This window comes from Saccopteryx bilineata, chromosome 2 (assembly GCF_036850765.1).
Source record: "Saccopteryx bilineata isolate mSacBil1 chromosome 2, mSacBil1_pri_phased_curated, whole genome shotgun sequence".
Classification (NCBI taxonomy): Eukaryota; Metazoa; Chordata; class Mammalia; order Chiroptera; family Emballonuridae; genus Saccopteryx; species Saccopteryx bilineata.
The window spans coordinates 32,595,420-32,616,786 of NC_089491.1; the positions used below are offsets into that span (position 1 = coordinate 32,595,420).

A 21,367-nucleotide genomic window follows, 5' to 3' on the forward strand; every position below is an offset into this window, starting at 1 on the left:
GATTCTCATTACAATATCCTAAGAGAAAATCTGCCTTCTCTCTTCAGATGGAGCTCACAGAAACTGTCTGAGGTTACAGTTACTGAAAGGATTGACTTCCCTCTGTTTTGATCCCTGATCTCTGGAGCCTTACTTCCCCCTAAAATCCAAAATGGTGGGTATGATTAGACAAGATCGTGAGTGGAAAGAAAAGCCTAGTTCCTTCTTTATTTCCTCTGAAGTCTGGAATCAGGTACCATCTACAGAGCAACATGCTAACACCAGATTGTAATTCAATCACAGAAAATAAACAAAGAGAAAGAACTGAGCATAATACATTTTACTTCCCTTCTTTTTACTTCTTTCTTAGACAATAACATCACAACTGAAATAGCACCTGAAAAGCAAGATCTGAATGTGAGGTTACCGTTTCTACGCTGTTTCTAACCCTGACCTACCCTGAGGCACCAAGTCATGGAGGTTCTTTAACCTAAAAAGATGAGACAGCAGCAAGTCAGAATAGAAGGGAAAGAGGCTGGAAAGAGAAGGAAAGGGGGGGAAATGTCAATGTCTTAAATAAGAGTCTCAAATGCAACCTGTACCTGTTCCCTTTGGTGACAATTATACCTTACATTTGAATAGACCTTTAATCTTTTTTTTCAAACTATTTTCACATCTATTATTGCCAGTCTGTCCTCTTAGTTCAAGGGAAGTAGCAGAGAAGGTACAAATAAAAGCACTTCATTTGACAAAAAACAATCAGTGGACTGTGAACCCAATTTCCTTACTGGGGTCAAGGTGTTTTAAGCTCTGTAATTTGAAGAATGTGAAATTAGCAAATATAAGAAATGTAAAATATTTCAAAATAGGATGGGTTTTCTCACCTGAAATTGGCATGCACATTTCAAACCATCTCCATCTTCCTTACAGACTCCTCCATATTTACACGATGACTCGTCACAAACTCTCACATCAGACTCCCTCACATTTAATTCTGCAAAAGAGGAAAAATTGTTTCATATATATGTTTGTCTTTTTGTATCCAAATATACATATATAAATAAAATAAAATCCTTCACATTTGTAGAGCATCTCATTCACAGGTGTAATAATAAGACATAATATACAAAAAGCATATTGTACAGGACACAAAATGTTCAGGATTCCCCACTGAGAATCTTGCATGATAATATGCCTAAAAATAATCCAAACCAAAATAAAACTCAAAATTTCAGGATTCCACATAATTCCAAAGGTAAATCGACAAAATGTTTCTATTTTGGCCTCCCAAGATCTTAATATAATCTTCTTAGTATTGTTTTAATACTTTAGATTTCTTTTTTAGTGCTTTCTACTTTTAAGAACAAATAATTATGCAATGTGTAAATGTGGGGTCATTATGTTGTACATCTGAAACTAATATAATGTTATGTCAATTAAGCCTCAATAAAGAAATTTAAAAGAAATAAAAAGGCAAGTCACATCCAGAATAACACCATTTATACAAAGTTTAAAGCCATGAGAAACAAAACAATATGATGGTTAGGAATATTATTTGTGTATATAAAATATTACATGATAAAAGATTTTAAGCACTTTCAATCATCATTTCAGAAGCCAAAAAGATAAAACAGAAAAAGGAATAAAAGTAACAAAAAGGAATCATAATTCTTTTGATACCCAGAATAAAGTTAGGGTGATTATTATTCTCTCTAGACAAATAAACTATTTTAATTACAAAAGAACTATAAAGTGAACTTGAATTTCATACAATGGATATATACATAACATCTATATGCACAAAATTAAAGAGATTCAAAATATACTAGACTTAAATTTTTAAATGACTGATGTAACTTTATTCCACCACAGAAAGCACAGCCACTACTACTAGCCTTCTGTGGTCATTCTGTTCCCGCTCCAAGACTCAGTCTTTTTTTTGTATTGGGATACAGATTTCAAGTGTACAGTCTTACTCAAAAAGCATCAACTTAGCTTTCTAGAAAACCTAATAAATTGTTTCAAAGTATAAGCCATAAGTAAAGCTGCCAATCACGTGGTATTGGGTAAAAATATAAAGCAATTTTCACATTTTTCATATGGGGAATGAGCTCTACAACGAATGCCTTTATGCAAACAATAAACACATGCTTGTTTAAAAAACACTTCCCAGGACAGTGGTGAATAAATACATGAGTCTGGAAGGAGAGAGGCCTAAGTTAGCTTCTGACTGACACTCAATAGCTGAGGCTCTGGGAAGAGCACAAAGTCTCCTGCAGCTCTACATCAAGATGAGGTCTTGGCAAGTAGGTCTCAGGGACCAATTCTCCAGTGATCCCACATCCCTCGTTGCCAACGACTTCTAGATTTCAAAGCAGGAATTTGTAGACTGAGTCAAGGAAGTTCTGTATCTAGTGACATCCATCTTGGTGACATTTCATTGCCTCTCTCTGCCCTATTTGTTCTCACTGCTCTACAATGGTGTCATGGGGCCCCTACTCTTAGCTCACGCGCCAAGGAGCTGGTAGTCAAGTACCTAAATACCCAAGGAGTTGACAGCAACAGTTCTTAGTTGAGTAACCACTCTGAACCAAGCACTGTACTAGGGTAAGCATATGTCTGTGTAAGCATAGGTTACCAAAAATTTTTTTTCACTTTCCTTAAATGGATCTCAGGTGCACAGGATTAGATTCAAGCATACATGTTCAAGTATACATGTAAAAATAAAAGACATGAGCTAAAACTTATTACAGAAAATGAAGACAGCTGTTATGTTGTCCTCACTGTTTCACAAACTACTCCAGGCACTGATGACCACCTTTGAATTCCTTTTACTTTGGCCATGAAGGCTTCAGGTTCTTGGCTCTCCTCACATCCCAGCTTTTACTTCTTCATCCCCTTCTGCTTTGACCACTTGGATTAGCTCTTAAGTCTCAATCCTAAATATGGGGTCTGCTTTTTCTCAATCTACCTAGAATCTTACTAGAAACTTGCACAAGGTCCAGTTCCATTCCAATTACTATCTAATGTACACCCTGAGACCCAAGGAAGATAACTAAATGTTAATGAAGAACCATTCTGGAAAAGAGGTAAGAGTGTATAATATCTTTGCTCATACAGGCTTAACCAATTTCAGGGAATAATAAGAAATGAACAATTTCAGACATAAAATTTAGTCCCTTTCTTTTGTTTTCTTTCCTTTGTAGCCTTCAAGTTCCCACTGGGTTCCAATATAATCAGACATATAAAACAAGAATAAGTAAAGTTTTAATTTTGCCTATAGATCAAGATCATGCTGAGTTACAATTTGCTATCTTGCCTGGAGATTCTTCGAGTTGCAATATGGTTCACCTACTGTATTTTAAAAATACAACGGTATTTAATCTAGATCCTAAATTATCCCAGTCACTAAGCTTCACAAATGTCTGCAGACCTAAAATTTTTCAGGTATCTGTCTGCATGAGGCACTAAGGAACACCTGGGGAGAATACCTCTCCTTACTAAAGTGAGGTAGAAAAGCTTGGTCCAATAAGCAAAGCCTCGGACAGGTGGAGTGTCCCAAATACAGGGTGGTGTCTGGTACTCGGGCTGTTCCCACAGCCCAGCTACAAAGGCCCATCGTGACAGACACAGGAGCTACAGTGACACTGAAGAATGGTTTTCACTAAAAGCTCTGAAGGAACAGATAGAAAGAGCTCTGCTTTGATGCCCACATCACAAGAGGAGAGAAAACGGGCTGGAAACACCTCAATGGGCCCAGCATACCAGGAGCAACCAGGCAGGACAGCATAATGCCAAGAAGATAACAATGTCAGGCACAGAGGTACCTCTGATATCTCTGTCAGGGGGAGGTACCACTGTGCAAGCACAGCAAGCATCAGAGAAAGAAAAAAACATGCCACATGGCAGTGGCCGGAACACATTAGTGAGCCCACCTGAAACACCCCTTGGTGAACCCAGGAGTAAAACAAGGGGTGAGGATGTGGGGGGAGCATTCTGGGGGAGCTAGAGGTCCTACATGAATAGGAAAGGGTAAAAGTCATGAAATTCTGATTACATGATTAGTCATGTTTTACTTTATACCTATCTTGCTATCAAATCCACCTTATTTTCCAGTGTTAATATGTTAAATGTGATTATTTATTTGAACAGAAGCAATTCAGTATCTACTATGTACCTAATCCTATGCAAAGAATTTGGGACACACAGAAATATATAAGAGGGAGTTTATGATCTTGTAACATGCGAAATGATTAGTGGTGAATTTAATATAGCCTACAGTTATAGAACTGTGCTCTTGATGTTTCAAGAGGTAGGAAATAGCCTGACCTGTGGTGGCGCAGTGGAGAAAGCATCGACCTGGAATACTGAGGTCGCCGGTTGGAAACCCCAGGTTTGTCCAGTCAAGGCACATAAGGGAAGCAACTACTACAAGTTGATGCTTCCCGTTCCTCTCCCCCTTTCTTAATTTCTTCTAAAATCTTAAAAAATAATAATAATAAAGTAGGAAATAAGAAATAGATGTGAAGCATAAGGTGCAGTGTCAGAGACAGTAAGAGTTGCACTGACCTTCAAAAATTAGTAAGATCTTTTATCTAATTATGAAACTAATATAGGATCATTATACAAAATTTAGAAAAGACATTTAAAAATAAAGAATGTTTTAACTGCCCTCAACATATTAGTCATATCAAAAGAGAGAAAAGAGAATTTCTTATCTAGGAAAACAACATTAGTGAAAGAGATGCACATAAACAGTATCAGTGGGAAACAGGTCCTCAGCTAAATAATCTGATTCCCAGCCTCCCTCACTCCATACCACAGTTCATAAATAAATACTGTCCCTTCCCCCTTCATTCTCCCGCTCTCTCTCATGCCTGGAGAGTGAACCTGCGCCCAAGGTGGTAGCAGCTGCCTCACAGGCATGCAAACAACAGCTACAGACTCAAGAGGATAGACTAGAAAGGCAGAAGCAAGAACACAGAAAGAGAATTAGGATACCACAACAACTACCCTGGATTTCATCCCTCCAGACTTACTGTTAAAAGAAATAAACACATAAATAAAGCCCTTATTTAAGCCACTGGTAGTCAGTCATTGATACATGTAATTAAACACAATCCTGATATTTTAATTGCATGTAAATTTAATTAAAGAAAATTTTCCAAGTGAAAGCCTTTAATAAGTTTATGCTGCATCATATAATAAAATTGATTTATCAAGAGCATCCTGACTTCTTGGTGCTCTGACTCCTCACAAATACGAGAACCATTGCCTCAGCTCAAACTCAGAACAGAAGGATTTCTATTTTGGGGATCACCTTCAGAATGTTATTTCAAGTATTCTGTATCGTACAAGGCACCAAGAAGGTACTCTACTACCTATCAATAGTGACAATGATCGCACACCTACTCTCCTGGGCCCAAGATGGAAATTCAGCAAAACAGATGAACCATTGCTGAGGCCCTCAAAACTCAGCTCTCCAAATAGAAATATTTTACACAAAGAAGCACTCAGAAGAGTGGCTCAAAACAAAAACATTTAGCTCTGGTTGCAAATCTGCTCCATCAGACAATTCTTTCAATGTAAAACGTCTCAATTTTCATTAACATTTCAAAGCCGGGAAACAATACACACTTAAAGAAAGAAACCCTACACTACCTATGAACCTCAGGTGCCAAAATACCCAATTTTTGGCAGTATGAGCTCAGGTTGCAGTTCAAAATGGGACCCGCTGGCCTTCCAGAATAATATATGACTTTTCTACCACCTTTTCATTAAACAGAAGGTAGCTCTGAGAATCTAATGACTTAGACTGGAAAGCCAAAAGTGATTAAATAATGCAAGCTGTCATAACGGAATTCAGGGCTTGCCAACCTTGGCCCCACTGACATTTTGCGTTAGATTATTACTTGTTGTAGGGGCCTCTCCTGTGCACTGGAGGATGTTTAGCAACATCTACCCATTAGACGCCAGTAGGACCATCCCAGCTGTAACAACCATATGTCTTCAGACACTACCAAACGTCCCCCAGGAAGCGAAAATCACCCCCATTTGAGAACCACTACAAAAGTTGAAACCAAAAGCTTTTCATTTGGTTCTCTAACACAATCCCTATAAAAAATAAAAAAGAGTCAAATAAGCAGCAATCACCAAGATCTCTATACAACACACAGCTATTTTTCATTTCAACAGAGGGACCTTAAATATATTGCCTCCAAGTTTATGTCAAGTCCTGGCATAGAGTGGATGCCCCGTTTTTTAATTTAATAATTATTTTATTTTCAATTACAGTTGACATACAATATATGAGTTTCAGGTGTACAACCCAGTGATTAGGCATTAATGTAACTAACAAAGTGATCACCCTGATAAATCTAGTACCCATCTGGCACCATATGTAGTTATTATATGTATTACTGACATATTCCCTGTGTTATACTTTACATCCCTGTGACTACTATTCTTTAACTGGCAATTTGTGCTTCTTATTCCCTTCACCTTTTTCACCCAACCTCCCCAAACCCCTTCCCCTCTGGCAACCTTCAAAATGTTCTCTGTATCTATGACTCTGTTTTATTTGTTTACTTTGTTCTCTAGATTCCCACATGTAAGTGAAATCATAGGGTATTTGTCTTTCTTGTATGACCTATTTCATTTGGCACAGTACACTGCCGTCCATCCATGCTGTCACAAATGGCAAGATTTCTTTTTTTATGGCTGAGTAATATTCCGTTATACATATACCACCTCTTCTTTATTCATTTGTCTAATGATGGACACTTAGACTGCTTCCACATCTTGGCTATTGTAAATAATACTGCAAAGAACATCGGGATTGCATATGTCTTTTCGAATTAGTGTTTTTAATTTCTTCAAATAAATACCCAGAAGTGGAATTACTGGGATCGTCTTTGTCTCGTTATAATCATTGTTTCAAAGTCTATTTTGTCTGGGATAAGTATTACTACCCCAGCTTTTTTTTTTTTTTTTTTTCATTTTTCTGAAGCTGGAAACAGGGAGAGACAGTCAGACAGACTCCCGCATGCACCTGACCGGCACGCCCACCAGGGGCGACACTCTGCCCACCAGGAGGCGATGCTCTGCCCATCCTGGGTGTCGCCATGTTGCGACCAGAGCCACTCTAGCGCCTGAGGCAGAGGCCACAGAGCCATCCCCAGCGCCCGGGCCATCTTTGCTCCAATGGAGCCTTGGCTGCTGGAGGGGAAGAGAGAGACAGAGAGGAAAGCGCGGCAGAGGGGTGGAGAAGCAAATGGGCGCTTCTCCTGTGTGCCCTGGCCGGGAATCGAACCTGGGTCCTCTGCACGCTAGGCCGACGCTCTACCGCTGAGCCAACCGGCCAGGGCTACCCCAGCTTTTTTTATTTGTTTCTATTTTCATGAAATATCTTTCTCCATCCCTTTACTTTCACTCTGTGTTTCTTGCGATCTGACGTGAGTCTCTTGTAGACAGCATATGTAAGGGTTTTGCTTTCTAATCCCTTCAACTACCCTGTGTCTTTTGATTAGAGCCTTTAAATATTTGCATTTAAAGTAATTAATTGTTGATAGATACATATTTATTGCCATTTTACTATTCATATTTTTTCTATTTCTCTTCTTCTTAAAGAAGACATTTTAACATTTCCTGTAATACTGCTTTGGTGGTGATGAACTCCTTTAGTTTTTTTTTGTGTTTTTTTTTTGTCCAGGAAATTCTTTATCTGTCCTTCTATTCGAAATGACAGCTTTGATGGGTAGAGTAATCTTTTTTTTTTTTTAATATATGCTTTTTTTTTATTTTTTTTTTATTCATTTTAAAGAGGAGAGGGAAAGACAGAGAAAGAGAGAGAGAGAGAAGGGGGGAGGAGCTGGAAGCATCAACTCCCATATGTGCCTTGACCAGGCAAGCCCAGGGTTTCGAACCAGCGACCTCAGCATTTCCAGGTCGACGCTTTATCCACTGTGCCACCACAGGTCAGGCTGGGTAGAGTAATCTTGTTTGTAGGTCTTTGCTTTTCATCACTTTGAATATTTCGTGCCAATCCCCTCTGGCTTGAAATGTTTCTAATTAAGAAATTAGCAGATAGCCTGACCAGGCGGTGGTGCAGTGGATAGAGCATTGGACTGGGATGCGGAGGGCCCAGGTTCGAGACCCTGAGGTCGCCAGCTTGAGCACAGGCTCATCTGTTTTGGGCAAAAAATTCACCAGTTTGGACCCAAGGTCGCTGGCTTGAGCAAGGGGTTACTTGGTATGCTGTAGCCCCACGGTCAAGGCACATATGAGAAAGCAATCAATGAACAACTAATGTGTCGCAACGAAAAACTGATGATTGATGCTTCTCATCTCTCTCTGTTCCTGTCTGTCTGTCCCTATCTATCCTTCTCTCTGACTCTCTGTCTCTGAAAAAAAAAAAATTAGCAGATAGTCTAATGCCAGTTCCCTTGTAGATAACTGCTTTTCTCTTGCTGCTTTTAAGATTCTCTCTTTGTCTTCAACCTTTATTTTAAATATGATGTGTCCTAATGTGGGCCTCTTTGGGTTCATACTGTTTGGGACTCTGTGCTCTCAAGACTTGTGTGTCTCTTTCCTTTGCCAATTTAGGGAAATTTCCTGTCCTTATTTTTTCAAATATTTTATCAATTCTTTGCTCTCTTCTCCTGGCCTTCCCATGATGCAAACGTTGGTACGCTTGTTGTTGTCCCAGAGGCCCCTTAAACAATTCTTTTTTTTTATTATTCTTATTTCTTTTTGCTCTTCTGATTGGGTGTTTTCTGCTTGTCTTGTCTTCCAACTCACTGATTTGATCCTCTGCTTCACCTAATCTACCGCTGATTCCTTCTAGTGTATTCTTCATTTCAGATATTGTATGCTTCATTTACAACTATTCCTTTTTTGTTTTCTATCTCCATTTTTATGTTTTCTATCTCTTAGTCAAAGTTCTCACTTAGCTAACCCTATTCTTCCCCTGAGTTCGTTGAGCATCTTTATAACCAGTGGCTTGAACTCTGCATTTACATCCTCCACCATCTTGACCGGAAGCCTGGGTGCCCCTTTTTTAATAATGCCTTAACCTAAAGCAAGCCTGGCTTCCTCCTCATACTATGAAAACTCTTTTTTTCAACATCAACATGACCTCTGTTCTAAAGATCCCATAGCTTTTTTTTCTTAGTCTTTCAACTCATTTCTTGACCCTTCTACAGCAGTTAATACTGCTGCCCACCCTTTCCAACCTAATGATTATCCCCCAACTCTGACGACTTCTCATTTACTCACTCTTTTTTCCTTCTGTTGCCCAGTCCCTGTCCACAGAACTCTTAGAATTTATCTCCAACTTAATCAACTCTCCAAATTAATCAAAGTGTGCTATTCTCTGTAAAACATACCAATGATGGCATAATAGGACCCTCAAGGCTACTCTCTACCTCAAGGTCACTCTCTAGAATAGTCATGAGTGTTTTTAGCTCCAACCAGGGGAGCTGTTATTTTGCTTCAAAAAGCAGTTATAGATGTTACCCAGTTTATGTATGCCAACTGCATATGTTATCTCAAGTATGTGCTTTCAACTTTTCATAAAAGTGAAAATAAATTCTATCTATGAAAATAAAATTGAATGCTATTAAAGGACTTTTAAAAAGGTTAGGTGCTTTTTAAAAATCACTATTGCATTAGATATAGGCAAGATAGAAAACTAGACCTGTACATCCCCCCAAGTCTTTCAGTTTCTTTTTAAAGAGATTATAACCGGAATTTATAATCAATGTATTATGAATGTGGTTTATTCAAGAAAAGTAAAATTCTAACTATTCTCTACGAAAAATTCTGGACCTTCACTCAAAAAGTTGTTTAATAAATGTATATGTTTTCAAGTTAAAATAAAATGCTATAGGAATTTATGAATCATTTGTAACTCCTCACCTTAAATAACTTTCTTGAGCCCTGGCCTACACAGTGGAAAGAACATTGCCCCAAATTGCCAGTTTCATCCCAAGATCGCTGGCTCAATCCAGTGGTTCAAGCCCCAGTCAGGGCACATATGAGAAGCAAGCAATGGCACAATTAAGTGAAACCAAGAACTTTCTTGATTAACCAACTAACTACCAGAATCTCAAGGCAGCAAGATGAGGGGTCTCTCACAGGGTGGGACAAAAGTAGGTTTACTGGCCCTGGCTGGTTAGCTCAGTCAGCTAAGATCATCATCCCGAAACAACAAGGGTGTGGGTTCGATCCCCCATCAGAGCACACACTGGAAGCAACCAAAAAATGCATGACTCAGTGGAACAACAAATGCTTCCCTTCCCCCTCCCCTCTCTCTCCCTCCTTTCTCTATCTCTCTATAAATCAAGACTAAATTAAGCCCTGGCCTGACAGCTTGGTTGGTTGGAGCGTTCCCCTGGAGCACTGAGGTTGCCGGTTCCATTCCCCGGTCAGGGCACATACAGGAGCAGCTCCTTGTTCTGTCTCTCTGTCCCTGCCCCTCTCAAAAAAAAAAAGTAGGTTTAGAGTTGTGAGTATACGAAACACAGAGTTTATTCTTGTGTGATTATTTATTAATTATTGTCTTATTTTCCATACGAACTGTAAACCTCTTTTTTCCCAAACCTGTATACAAAAATGTACTGCCCTCAGCCATCCCATCATGTCATCTCATCTGGTTTCTTCGCTTCGGCGGTCTCATTCACTCCCACCACTTTAGGCTCTCCCCATCCTTACAAAGAAAGCCGAAAGTTGGCTCATCTGCTTTTGCCAGTGCTATTTCCAGTCTTCAGAGCCCTGCTGGGAAGTCCCACGGAGCGCTCTCAAAGTACTTACCAACATGTGGAAATTTTTAGTTCGCTTCTAGGTGATTCCTTCCTGACTCCCCACAAAACATGTTTAAACTTTTTACCAAGTTTCTTAGGAATAACCCAATTTCAATGGGTTTATACTCATCTAGATGTTAAAAGTATTTGGGAAAGCCTCCTCTCTTTTAGAAAAGCATGCCAATCTGATCCGACAGGATTCCCGCTGGGTGGTTTCCCTCCCAGAACAGGTTCAGCGTGTTCCAGACCAGGCATCCAGCTGTCCAGGAGACAGTTCCACACTCTCTACACTGAAAACTCAGTTTAAATATTTAAACATGTAGCCTGACCTGTGGCGGCGCAGTGGATAAAGCGTCAACCTGGAAACGCTGAGGTTGCCGGTTCAAAAACCCTGGGCTTGCCTGGTCAAGGCACATATGGGAGTTGATGCTTCCTGCTCCTCCCCCCTTCTCTCTCTCTCTCCCCTCTCTATAATGAATAAATAAAATCTTTTTTAAAAAATAAAAATATTTAAACATGTAAAATACCCTACACCAGGAAATGGTGTGGTATAGCCATGAAATGTTATATAGCTATTTAAGAGGTTGTGTATATTTTATGTGGCAATATGAAAATATGCTGATGACTGTCACGTGAAAAAACAGAAGACAAAACATAGGTCGTATGACTGCGTTATAACAAACTCATCTAGGACAATCCAGTCAGGAAAAAACAAAAAACGGTAACAAGGGCCGTGTTTACACCAGCTGGACAATGAATGATTTCTTCCTCTATTCTCTACGGTTATATTTAAGAGAGTAGGATGGGTGGGGGAGAATGGGATTTCTAACACATCCCAGACCATTTGCTACACACAGACAAAGCATTAGTTTGGGGGTCAACAGGGCCAGGTTCACATGCCAGTTCTTCACCTTTTAGAACAATAACACCTTCCTTAGACATTGTAATGGTTACATATGTACTCAAAAGCAACAGTGCCTAGAACAAGCGGTATGTGAGGAACAACTTTAATGATACAAATAACTGAAAATACACTTAAGGGTAAAAGCAAGTAATATATTTGGTAAATGTTGACGCCAGTCCCAAGAAATGAGATGAATTAGAAATTAAATTCTCTTCAACTTCTTTACTAAATTAACCATGTAACAGTTGTTATCTTCTACTAGAAAGATATGAGGGAGAAAATAAACTGTACTCAGCAACTCATGATACAAAACCAAAAGCAGTTTACATTAATAATAAAAAGCATTAACAGCAGAGATGACTAAAACTTCTCTAAGCTATATTTAACCAGAGCAATTTTGCATATGCCACACAATTATCTGACTCCAATATTTTTCACCCAATCTACATACTACTTACTGCCAAACTACCCTTTGTTCAACACCCTTTGGTTGGTGTCAGTCCTCCACCTCAACACCTACCATCATCCTCTGCTGCCTCCTTCAGTTCTAAATGGCTCTGTGTCAGGATGCTCAGCCAAGGTGATGCGGAGGACAACCTACTGCAGGATCAGAAGGCAAACAGACCTAGATCCCAGCTGGGTATTAAAGGTACTCAAGGTCTTTCCAGCCCTATCCAGTCCTAACCAAAGGTCTTGAACTGAGATACTCTCTCCCTTTACTCCTACTTCTGACTAGCTTGCCAAACCTGTGTGTTTCCCTCTCACAGACCCAGAAATGAAATGTTATATTACAGTTATTGAAAAGAATAATGAAGAATATGCACATTTCCTGGCATGATACATTAAGTTTTTTAAAACGTAGATTTTCAAAAATATATAACACAATTTATTTTTTGATGCCTATTTAAAAAAAAAAAATCTGGAAGATAATATAAACCAAAATCTGGACCAGAGTTATCTCTTGGTAGAATTTAAACTTTCCTCCTTAATTCCATATTTTTCTGAGTTGTTTGAGTTTTACAATGAACTTTTACTACTTATAAAATCAGATCAAACAATTACATACTACAACATGCAAGAATTGAAAACTATACGCTAAGTGAAAGTACGAGACCACATATGATATGATTCTATTCATATGAAATGCCCAGAATAGGTAAATCCATAGACACCAAGTCTCCATGTGGTTGCCAGGGCATGGAGGCAGAGGAGTACTGGGACTAAAATATAAAAAGGTACAAAAATTCTTTTGAGGGTAATAAAAATGTTCTATATAATCAGATAGTAGGTAATGGGATGGTTGCACAACATTGTGAATTTATTAAAAACCACTGAATTGTATAATACCTTAAAATGGCAAATTTTGTGTTTGTGAACGATCTCTCAATAAAAAATAGGCCCTGGCCGGTTGGCTCAGTGGTAGAGCGTCGGCCTGGCGTGCAGGAGTCCCGGGTTTGATTCCCAGCCAGGGCACACAGGAGAGGCGCCCATCTGCTTCTCCACCCCTCCCCCTCTCTTTCCTCTCTGTCTCTCTCTTCCCCTCCTGCAGCCAAGGCTCCATTGGAGCAAAAGATGGCCCAGGCGCTGGGGATGGTTCCATGGCCTCTGCCTCAGGCGCTAGAGTGGCTCTGGTCGCAACAGAGCATCACCCCCTGGTGGGCGTGCCGGGTGGATCCCGGTCGGGCGCATGCGGGAGTCTGTCTGACTGCCTCCCCATTTCCAGCTTCAGAAAAAAAATAATAATAATAATAATAAATAAAAATAATTTTGAAAATCAAATAAATCATATTAAATTTGGGGGGAAAAATGAACAGGCATTATATATAATTCTAGGGCAGACCCTAGAACCAGTCCGCCTAGATCAGTATCCTGGCTCTGTCACCCAGCAACATTTGACCTTAGTAATTTATCATTCTGTGCCCCCTTCCCCCATCTACACAAGAGGATAATAATAGTACCTATCTCATAAATGTTGACGGAGGACTAAATAAAGATATGGAAAGCACTCAGAGTAGTACAGGACACATCAGAAGTGCTATATTAAGAGTTAGCTATTATATTTTTTAATTAATACCAGTGCTGGAGAAGGTGTGGGAAAATGAGTGCTCAAACCAACTGTGAGGGTATACATTGATAAAACCTCTCACAGAATAATGTGACAGTATATTTAATTGCCTTTATACTTTAACCCAACAATTCTATTTCCAGGAAATTATGATACAGATAGAAGAAAAAGCATACAAAAATGTATATGCAAGATTGTTACCATCAGCATTTTTTATAACAGCAAAGTGGAACACAACCTAAGGCCCATCTGTTGGGAATTAATTAGTAAATCACTGATGAAACACTATACAGCCATTAAAATTACAGTGTGTGATGGAAACATGTTGATATGGAAAGATCAAGATCCTCTGTGAGGTAAAAAAAAAAAGGGTTATAAAACTATATACTATATATAGTGTTACAATCTCATTTATATTGTGCAACATATACATGTTTACTATATATTTCTTAGGATTTTGTAAGTATATTCAACACATTTCCTCCATCAAAAAATTTTAAATATCAATAAATAAAACTAAACATAAGACTATCACCCTTTGGCTCTATTCCGAACCGCTATTTCTCAGTGTCTACAACATTAAGTGATCTAAGGGGTAGCCAGAATCCAGCACTGGTGAACCTGATAGAAACTATTTTTGAAAAGAATTTTATAACTACTTTACAAAACTCTAGTGCATTAGAAAGAGCTCCCAAGTTTAGTTCCAATTATTTGATTAAGGAACAATATGATCTTGGCCAGTCCTAGTTCCCTGGAGTGAAAACAAGTATAACAATAATCTCCCCTAGGGTTGCAAGGACTAAGCGAGATCTTTACAAAACAGCAATGGAACCTTACACAGGATTCTTCTCCTCTTGGTTGAAACAACCAAAACCAAGACTTTAAAACAATACAACCTTAAACCTCAGCAAACTGTTGTAAAATCGTGAAGAATTAGAAAAACAAATAAGTCTAATTAAATGGTAATTAGGAAACAGTTATGGTCTAAACTAGAAAAAGGAAGCAATAATGGTAAACATAACTGCACCACCTAAAAAATACCTCAAAACACTTTGAAGAGAAAAAATATTATGAAAAATGAACACAGGATACTAAACAACTGAGCTGACTTGTGAACAACAGAGAATTTAAATATATCATTTAGGCTGTCAACAACAGAACAGATACAGAAATGTCAGCAGTTTAGATTCATTTGTAAAACAGTATTCAGATGAACTGCTGACAAGGCAAAATACATTGAATTTTAAAATCCGAAAAGGAGATCTGACCTGTGAACAACAGTGACTCCAAATTAAACCAAAAAAAATGCCAAAGTAAATTTACTCTTATCGTGAAGAAAAAGGCTCAAAATGTTTCTGGCATAAAATGAAGTAACTTCAGCATAAACAGTTATTACAGAGGCAAGTGGTAATCCTCACACATTTCTTCATATTTTTCCATATCCCTCAATTTTTTTTACATCAAATGCTGCTTTTTTAACAACAAAAAACAAAGGTGTGGTGTTTCTTTTTCTTTTTTAAACCATGGAAAAGCAAGCTCAGAATACCTGTACAAAAGTGTGAGAAACTGAGCTGAGGCTGCAAACAATACCTGTCAGTTTCTAAAGTCAGAAGGATATGTTAAGAACTTCAGAACCCGAAGAGACTTTTCAAAAAATGATGAAATAACTGGGCCATGAAAAATGTATGACACTGGTAAAAAAGAAATACATTCAAATAGTAGTAGGAAAGGATTAAAAATCATTTGATAAACTAAAAGCAAATGCTGAGAGAATTTTAAGACTTAAACAGAATTTCAAAGTGCATCAGAAGTAGGCCAACTCCTAAGTGCCTCATATTCCCCCACCAGAGCAGCTAATAAGGATACTAATAGTAGGAATAATGAAAATAATTTTTTTTAAATAATTTTATTAAAACAGTATTTCACAATAAAAAAAAGGAGGGAGGAGGAGGAAGGGAGGAAATAGGATGACATTATCTCCCAATCCAGCTTAAAAGAAATTAAGGGCCCTGGCCGGTTGGCTCAGCAGTAGAGCGTCGGCCTGGCATGCGGGGGACCCGGGTTCAATTCCCGGCCAGGGCACATAGGAGAAGCGCCCATTTGCTTCTCCTCCCCCCCTTCCTCTCTGTCTCTCTCTTCCCCTCCTGCAGCCAAGGCTCCATTGGAGCAAAGATGGCCCGGGCGCTGGGGATGGCTCCTTGGCCTCTGCCCCAGGCGCTAGAGTGGCTCTGGTCGCGGCAGAGCGAAGCCCCGGAGGGGCAGAGCATCGCCCCCTGGTGGGCGTGCCGGGTGGATCCCGGTCGGGCGCATGCGGGAGTCTGTCTGTCTCCCCGTTTCCAGCTTCAGAAAATTAAAAAAAAAAAGAAGAAATTAAGAATTCAGTCAATTAAAGAAACCACAAATGTATATAGGGAAAACGAGGGATAAAAAAAATATGAACTTAAAAGAACAAAGTTGGTTATAATACTTTTTTTAAAAAGAAAATTACAGAGAATGGCTACAATGTAGAGAAATTAGACCCATCAGACACTGTTGAAGAAAATAAAAAATGATGCAGGCACTCTGAAAAACTGTTTGGCAGTTCCTCAAAATGTTAAACACAGAGTTACCATGTGACCCAGTAATTTTACCCCTAGGTATAAACCCAAGAGAACTGAAAACATATGTCCATACAAAATCTTTATATGAATGTTCATAGCAGTATTATTCATAACAGCAAAAAAGTGAAAACATCCCAAATGCCCATCAGCTGATAAATGGATAAACAAAATGTGTGTATATATACACAAATACACACACACACTCACACACACACACACACACCTCCATGAAATAAAATATTATTCAGACACAAAAAGTAGTGAAATTCTGATATATGCTATAACACTGATGAACCTTGAAAACATGCTGCTAAGTGAAAGAAGCCAATTACAAAAAGCTATATGACTCCACTCACAGGAAATGCCCACAATAGGCAAATATAGAGCAAAAGATAGTAAATTAGTGGTTGGCAGGGGAAATGGGGATTAGGGAGTGACTGCTAAACAATATGGTTTCTTTTGGGGAGGAAGAAATTCATGTTCTAAAACTGATGGTGGAAATAACAGCAAAACCTTGTGGCTACACTAAAAAATACTTGTTTGTACACTTTTAAAAATGATGACAACACGCTGGCTGGTTGGCTCAGTGGTAGTGTGTCGACCTGGCGTGTGGCTGTCCGGGGTTCCATTCCTGGTCAGGGCACACAGGAGGAGCGCCCATCTGCTTCTCCACCCCTCTCCCTTCTCTCTTTCTCTCTCTCTCTCTCTCTCTTTCCCCCTCTCCCTCTTCCCCTCTGGCGGCCATGGCTTGATTGGTTTGATGGGTTTGAACGCACTGGCCCTGGGCACTGAGGATGGCTCCATGGAAGCTTCACCTCGTGCTTAAACAGCTCAGTTGTGAGCATGGCCCCAGATAGGCAGAGCATCGGCCTCAGACCCCAAGGGGTTGCCAGGTGGATCTTGGTTGGGGCACATACGGGAATCTGTCTATCTCACTTGGAAAAGAAGGGGAAAAAATGATGACGATAACAACAATGATGATGATGGACAGTAGCATAAATATCCTAATTACTCCACTTAAACTTGACGGGTGAATGCCCATGAAAACAGAATGGTCTATATATATGTTGAGAAACAAATCCTAACACTTAAAGACTAAAAGACAAACACAAATTCAAAAACAGATGGGCATCATTATGACTTCCGGAGATACCTTAAATCCAACTTACACAAAAATTAAAAGTACAACAAAAAAATGAAACAAGCTAAAATTTTGTTTTCATTTGTTTATATATAATATATATCTGGGAAAGTATATATGTCCTAAATAGAGCAACAAAAATGTAAGATAGGCCCTGGCCGGTTGGCTCAGCGGTAGAGCGTCGGCCTGGCGTGTGGGGGACCCGGGTTCGATTCCGGCCAGGACACATAGAAGCGCCCATTTGCTTCTCCACCCCTCCCCCTCTCCTTCCTCTCTGTCTCTCTCTTCCCCTCCTGCAGCCAAGGCTCCATTGGAGCAAAGATGGCCCGGGCGCTGGGGATGGCTCCTTGGCCTCTGCCCCAGGCGCTAGAGTGGCTCTGGTCGCGGCAGAGCGACGCCCCTGAGGGGCAGAGCATCGCCCCTGGTGGGTGTGCCGGGTGGATCCCGGTAGGGTGCATGCGGGAGTCTGTCTGACTGTCTCTCCCCATTTCCAGCTTCAGAAAAATACAAAAAAAAAAAGTAAGATAAACTGGAAAACTGTGAAAAAATATACCATTGTAATTGGAGGCTTCAATAGTTCTTTAACAGAAGATAAAAAAAAAAAACCACAAAGAAAAGTACAGAACTGGTATATTTTCAATGATTCCCCTGGCTTGGGGCCAACTTAGCTGAGTCAGGTTCAGAAAAAGAAAGCTTTAGATCAGTGGTAGTCAACCTGGTCTGTACCACCCACTAGTGGGCGTTCCAGCTTTCATTGCAGGTGGTAGAGGAGCAACCAAACTATAAATAGAAAGACAGATTTAACTATAGTAAGTTGTTTTATAAAGATTTATTCTGCCAAACAGCAAAAATCCGACATAAAGTACTTGGTAAGTAGTTATTATTATATGCTTTAACTTGCTGTAACTCTGCTTTATAAATTTATAAAGTAAAGTTACTTCCCTACTTTATAAATCACCATTACTGTGGAACCGGTGGGCGGTTAGAAAATTTTACTACTAACAAGAGATACAAAAGTGGGCAGTAGGTATAAAAAGGTTTACTACCACTGCTTTAGATAGATAAACAATACAACCAATCTGGTAAAATCTTAACAACTGGGAAACCTGAAACTTTTCTCCAAGTTTGAAGTTAATTCAAAATAAAAGATTTAGGTAAAATTAAGTTCTATAATTGGACTTAGAAGCCAAAGAAATAGAACTTTCTTTTCTAGGGTACAAGTATCTCTCACACAACTTGTTCTCATACTAGGACCCAAGCACACACCTAGCTTTAATACAAAAGCTAGAAATTCCATGACGGTCCCTTAGACCATAACGTGAAAAAACAAAATAAACTGTAAACACATCTAAATTCATGTATTATAATGATGAGAGGAATTTAAATTTTATCAGAAATACCTGAAGTAGAAAGAAAAACAACATGATGATCTATTTCCCCAAAAAGAATTTAGAAAAAAATAAAAGTTGAAAAAGAGGAAATACTAAAACTAAGATATAAAATTAATAAAGAAAAAATAGATATGATAACAACATCACCAGAAAGAGTTTCAGGACAATGGTATAATCAGAGGTAGCAGGGTAGCTTTCCAGTACAAAGAGGTGGGAGGTGGATTCCAGGAAAGAGTAGAAAAGACCAGAGTACAGTGGAAGTTGCAGGAGGGGGGTTAGGACAGGAAGGTGGGCACTGCAGGAGTAAGGATGTCCATCCAACTTGGTGATTGTGAATGACAGGAATGAGGGAAGAAGTAGACACCAATCCGACTCTCTTCCAAACAGGCTCTCTATCCCAAATTAAAAACATCACAAGTCAGCCCTCCTCCTTACAGCAGGAGAGCCAGAAGCTCAAGGGGGAAAAGATGAGAGGGAAGGCACCCGGACAGCACTGGCTGATGCCCGCAACACAGAAATGAGAACCCAGTGTTCAATACCTCCACCTTTAGAAGGGAAGACCAAACTCCAGATTTTTAAGTGAAACTTCTACATTTTTAATGGTTAATAACAACCAATGCAATTTTTAAAAAAAACACTGTGCTGGCCAAACATATCCTCTTAGTTCCCCTCACTTCACCATGCTCTCAGTCTCCTCCCTCTGCCTTTCATCTTCAGCAATTCCGACTTTGCTTTCTAAAACCACTGTTACCAAATCCTTTAAAAGTCTCCCTTTGTCTTCAGAGCAAGTGCCAAACCTTCAGACCAGCCTCCACGGCCTCCCACTAATGTGGTGGCAATGTGTGACTCATCTCCTGCCTAAATCTCCATTTCCCAGTGTCCCAAAATGTTCCCTTCACTGCCCCATCTTTGTGCCTTTTTATTTTTTTATTTAGAAAATTAAATTTAACAGGGTAACATTGATCAATAAGAGTATATAGGCAAAGGTCTCAGGCAAATGTTTCCACAGCATTGTTGTGTACCCATCACCAAATGTCAAATCATTTTCCATCACCGTCTATTTGTCCCTCTTTCCTCCCTTCCCCCACCCCCCACTCCTTTGTGCCTTTTCTAAGGCCAAATACTCTTCCCTACTTTCCTCAGTTTCTGTGTTCACTGAGTCATTAATTCATCCTGCATACATTAAATATGTAAGGGATGCCTCATTTTGTGCCAGACACTAACTAGGCACATTGATACAGCAGTGAACAAAACAGACAAAACCCCCTGGCGTCCTGGAGCTACAGAGAGGAGACCTGAGGAACACATCACACTGGCAAAGGTGCTCTGGAGCAGGAAAACAGGATAAAGGAAGACGAGGGGAGGAGAGGGGTAGAGGGGAGGAAGGTGGAAAGGGCTATAATTTTAGGGCATTATTTTGGAAGTGCTATTTAAACACCTGCAACAGCTGAAGGGTAAATAACTGGAACAAGAAGGTTCCAAGCAAAAGGACAGCAGCAAAGACCTCAAGCAAGTGTGCCTGGTGTTCTATGAGGCATTCCACTGCCTGGGAAGCCCAGTTCAAGTGTCACTAACTCAGGGAAAGGGTTTCTGATTCCTACAAATCAAAATGTCCCATTCTGCTGACACTGTATCAGAATCTTCCATAGGGCACCATGTACAGTGGAAGCCCTCTTTTCAAACATATACAGAACTAATGACTGAGAAATTTAATAAAAAAAAGTCAGGTAAAAAAGAAATCGTGTAGAAATGCTATGTACATATTTTAACCATTTTTAACCTCAAATAATAAATGCACATTTCTTTCCTCGTGTAGTACCAAAACTAGTTCTCCAAGCCTGGGGGTCACTTTCACAGCTAAACCACACCCACAATCCATTAACTACATGTCCACTTCTTTTCCTTTAAAGTGGAACCGGGACTTTAAAAACTATCTGCAAAGTTTTCTGGAACCAGAATCCTTCCAGAGATTGACAGCATTTCTCCAAACTGCTTCAGTTGTCCTGACCACAATCTAACACACTGAGAGGCAATTCTTTCAGCCTCTTGCCCTTATCAAGCCTTTTCAATGCCATTTCATAAAACTCTTTCTGTATTCCTATCTAATCAATTTGAGTAATACTTATTAATTTATACTAATAAACACCCATGGTACATATAAGTTTGACAACAAACAACTGACTTTCTTAGTAAGCAGAGAAATGTACTTACCAGTAGATCTTCTATCTGTGTACTATGGGACTCAGTTAGTATGGCTTAATTCAGATTGTTAAAATTACGCCAGAAAAGAATCCGAATAGACGTTTCTCCAAATAAGAAACTTATATGGCCATTGGCATTGCCAGTAAGTACATGAAAATGTGCTCAACATCATTAGTCATTAGGGAAATGCAAATCAAGACCGAATGGATACACAACTTCACACCCCCTAGGATGACTATGATCAAAAAGCCAGAAACAAGCATTGGAGAGGATGTGAAAAAAT

At 39.4% G+C, this 21,367-nt stretch overlaps 1 protein-coding gene across 1 annotated transcript in view; it reads right to left on the reverse strand.

Annotated features, from left to right (window-relative positions):
• Window positions 1–21,367, reverse strand: part of TMEFF1 (transmembrane protein with EGF like and two follistatin like domains 1) — a 96,220-nt gene that overhangs the window by 68,146 nt on the left and 6,707 nt on the right. The window contains exon 2 of the mRNA XM_066256637.1: window positions 864–973. Within this exon, the coding sequence (XP_066112734.1) occupies window positions 864–973 (110 nt within the window). The remainder of the gene's footprint in view (window positions 1–863; window positions 974–21,367) is intronic.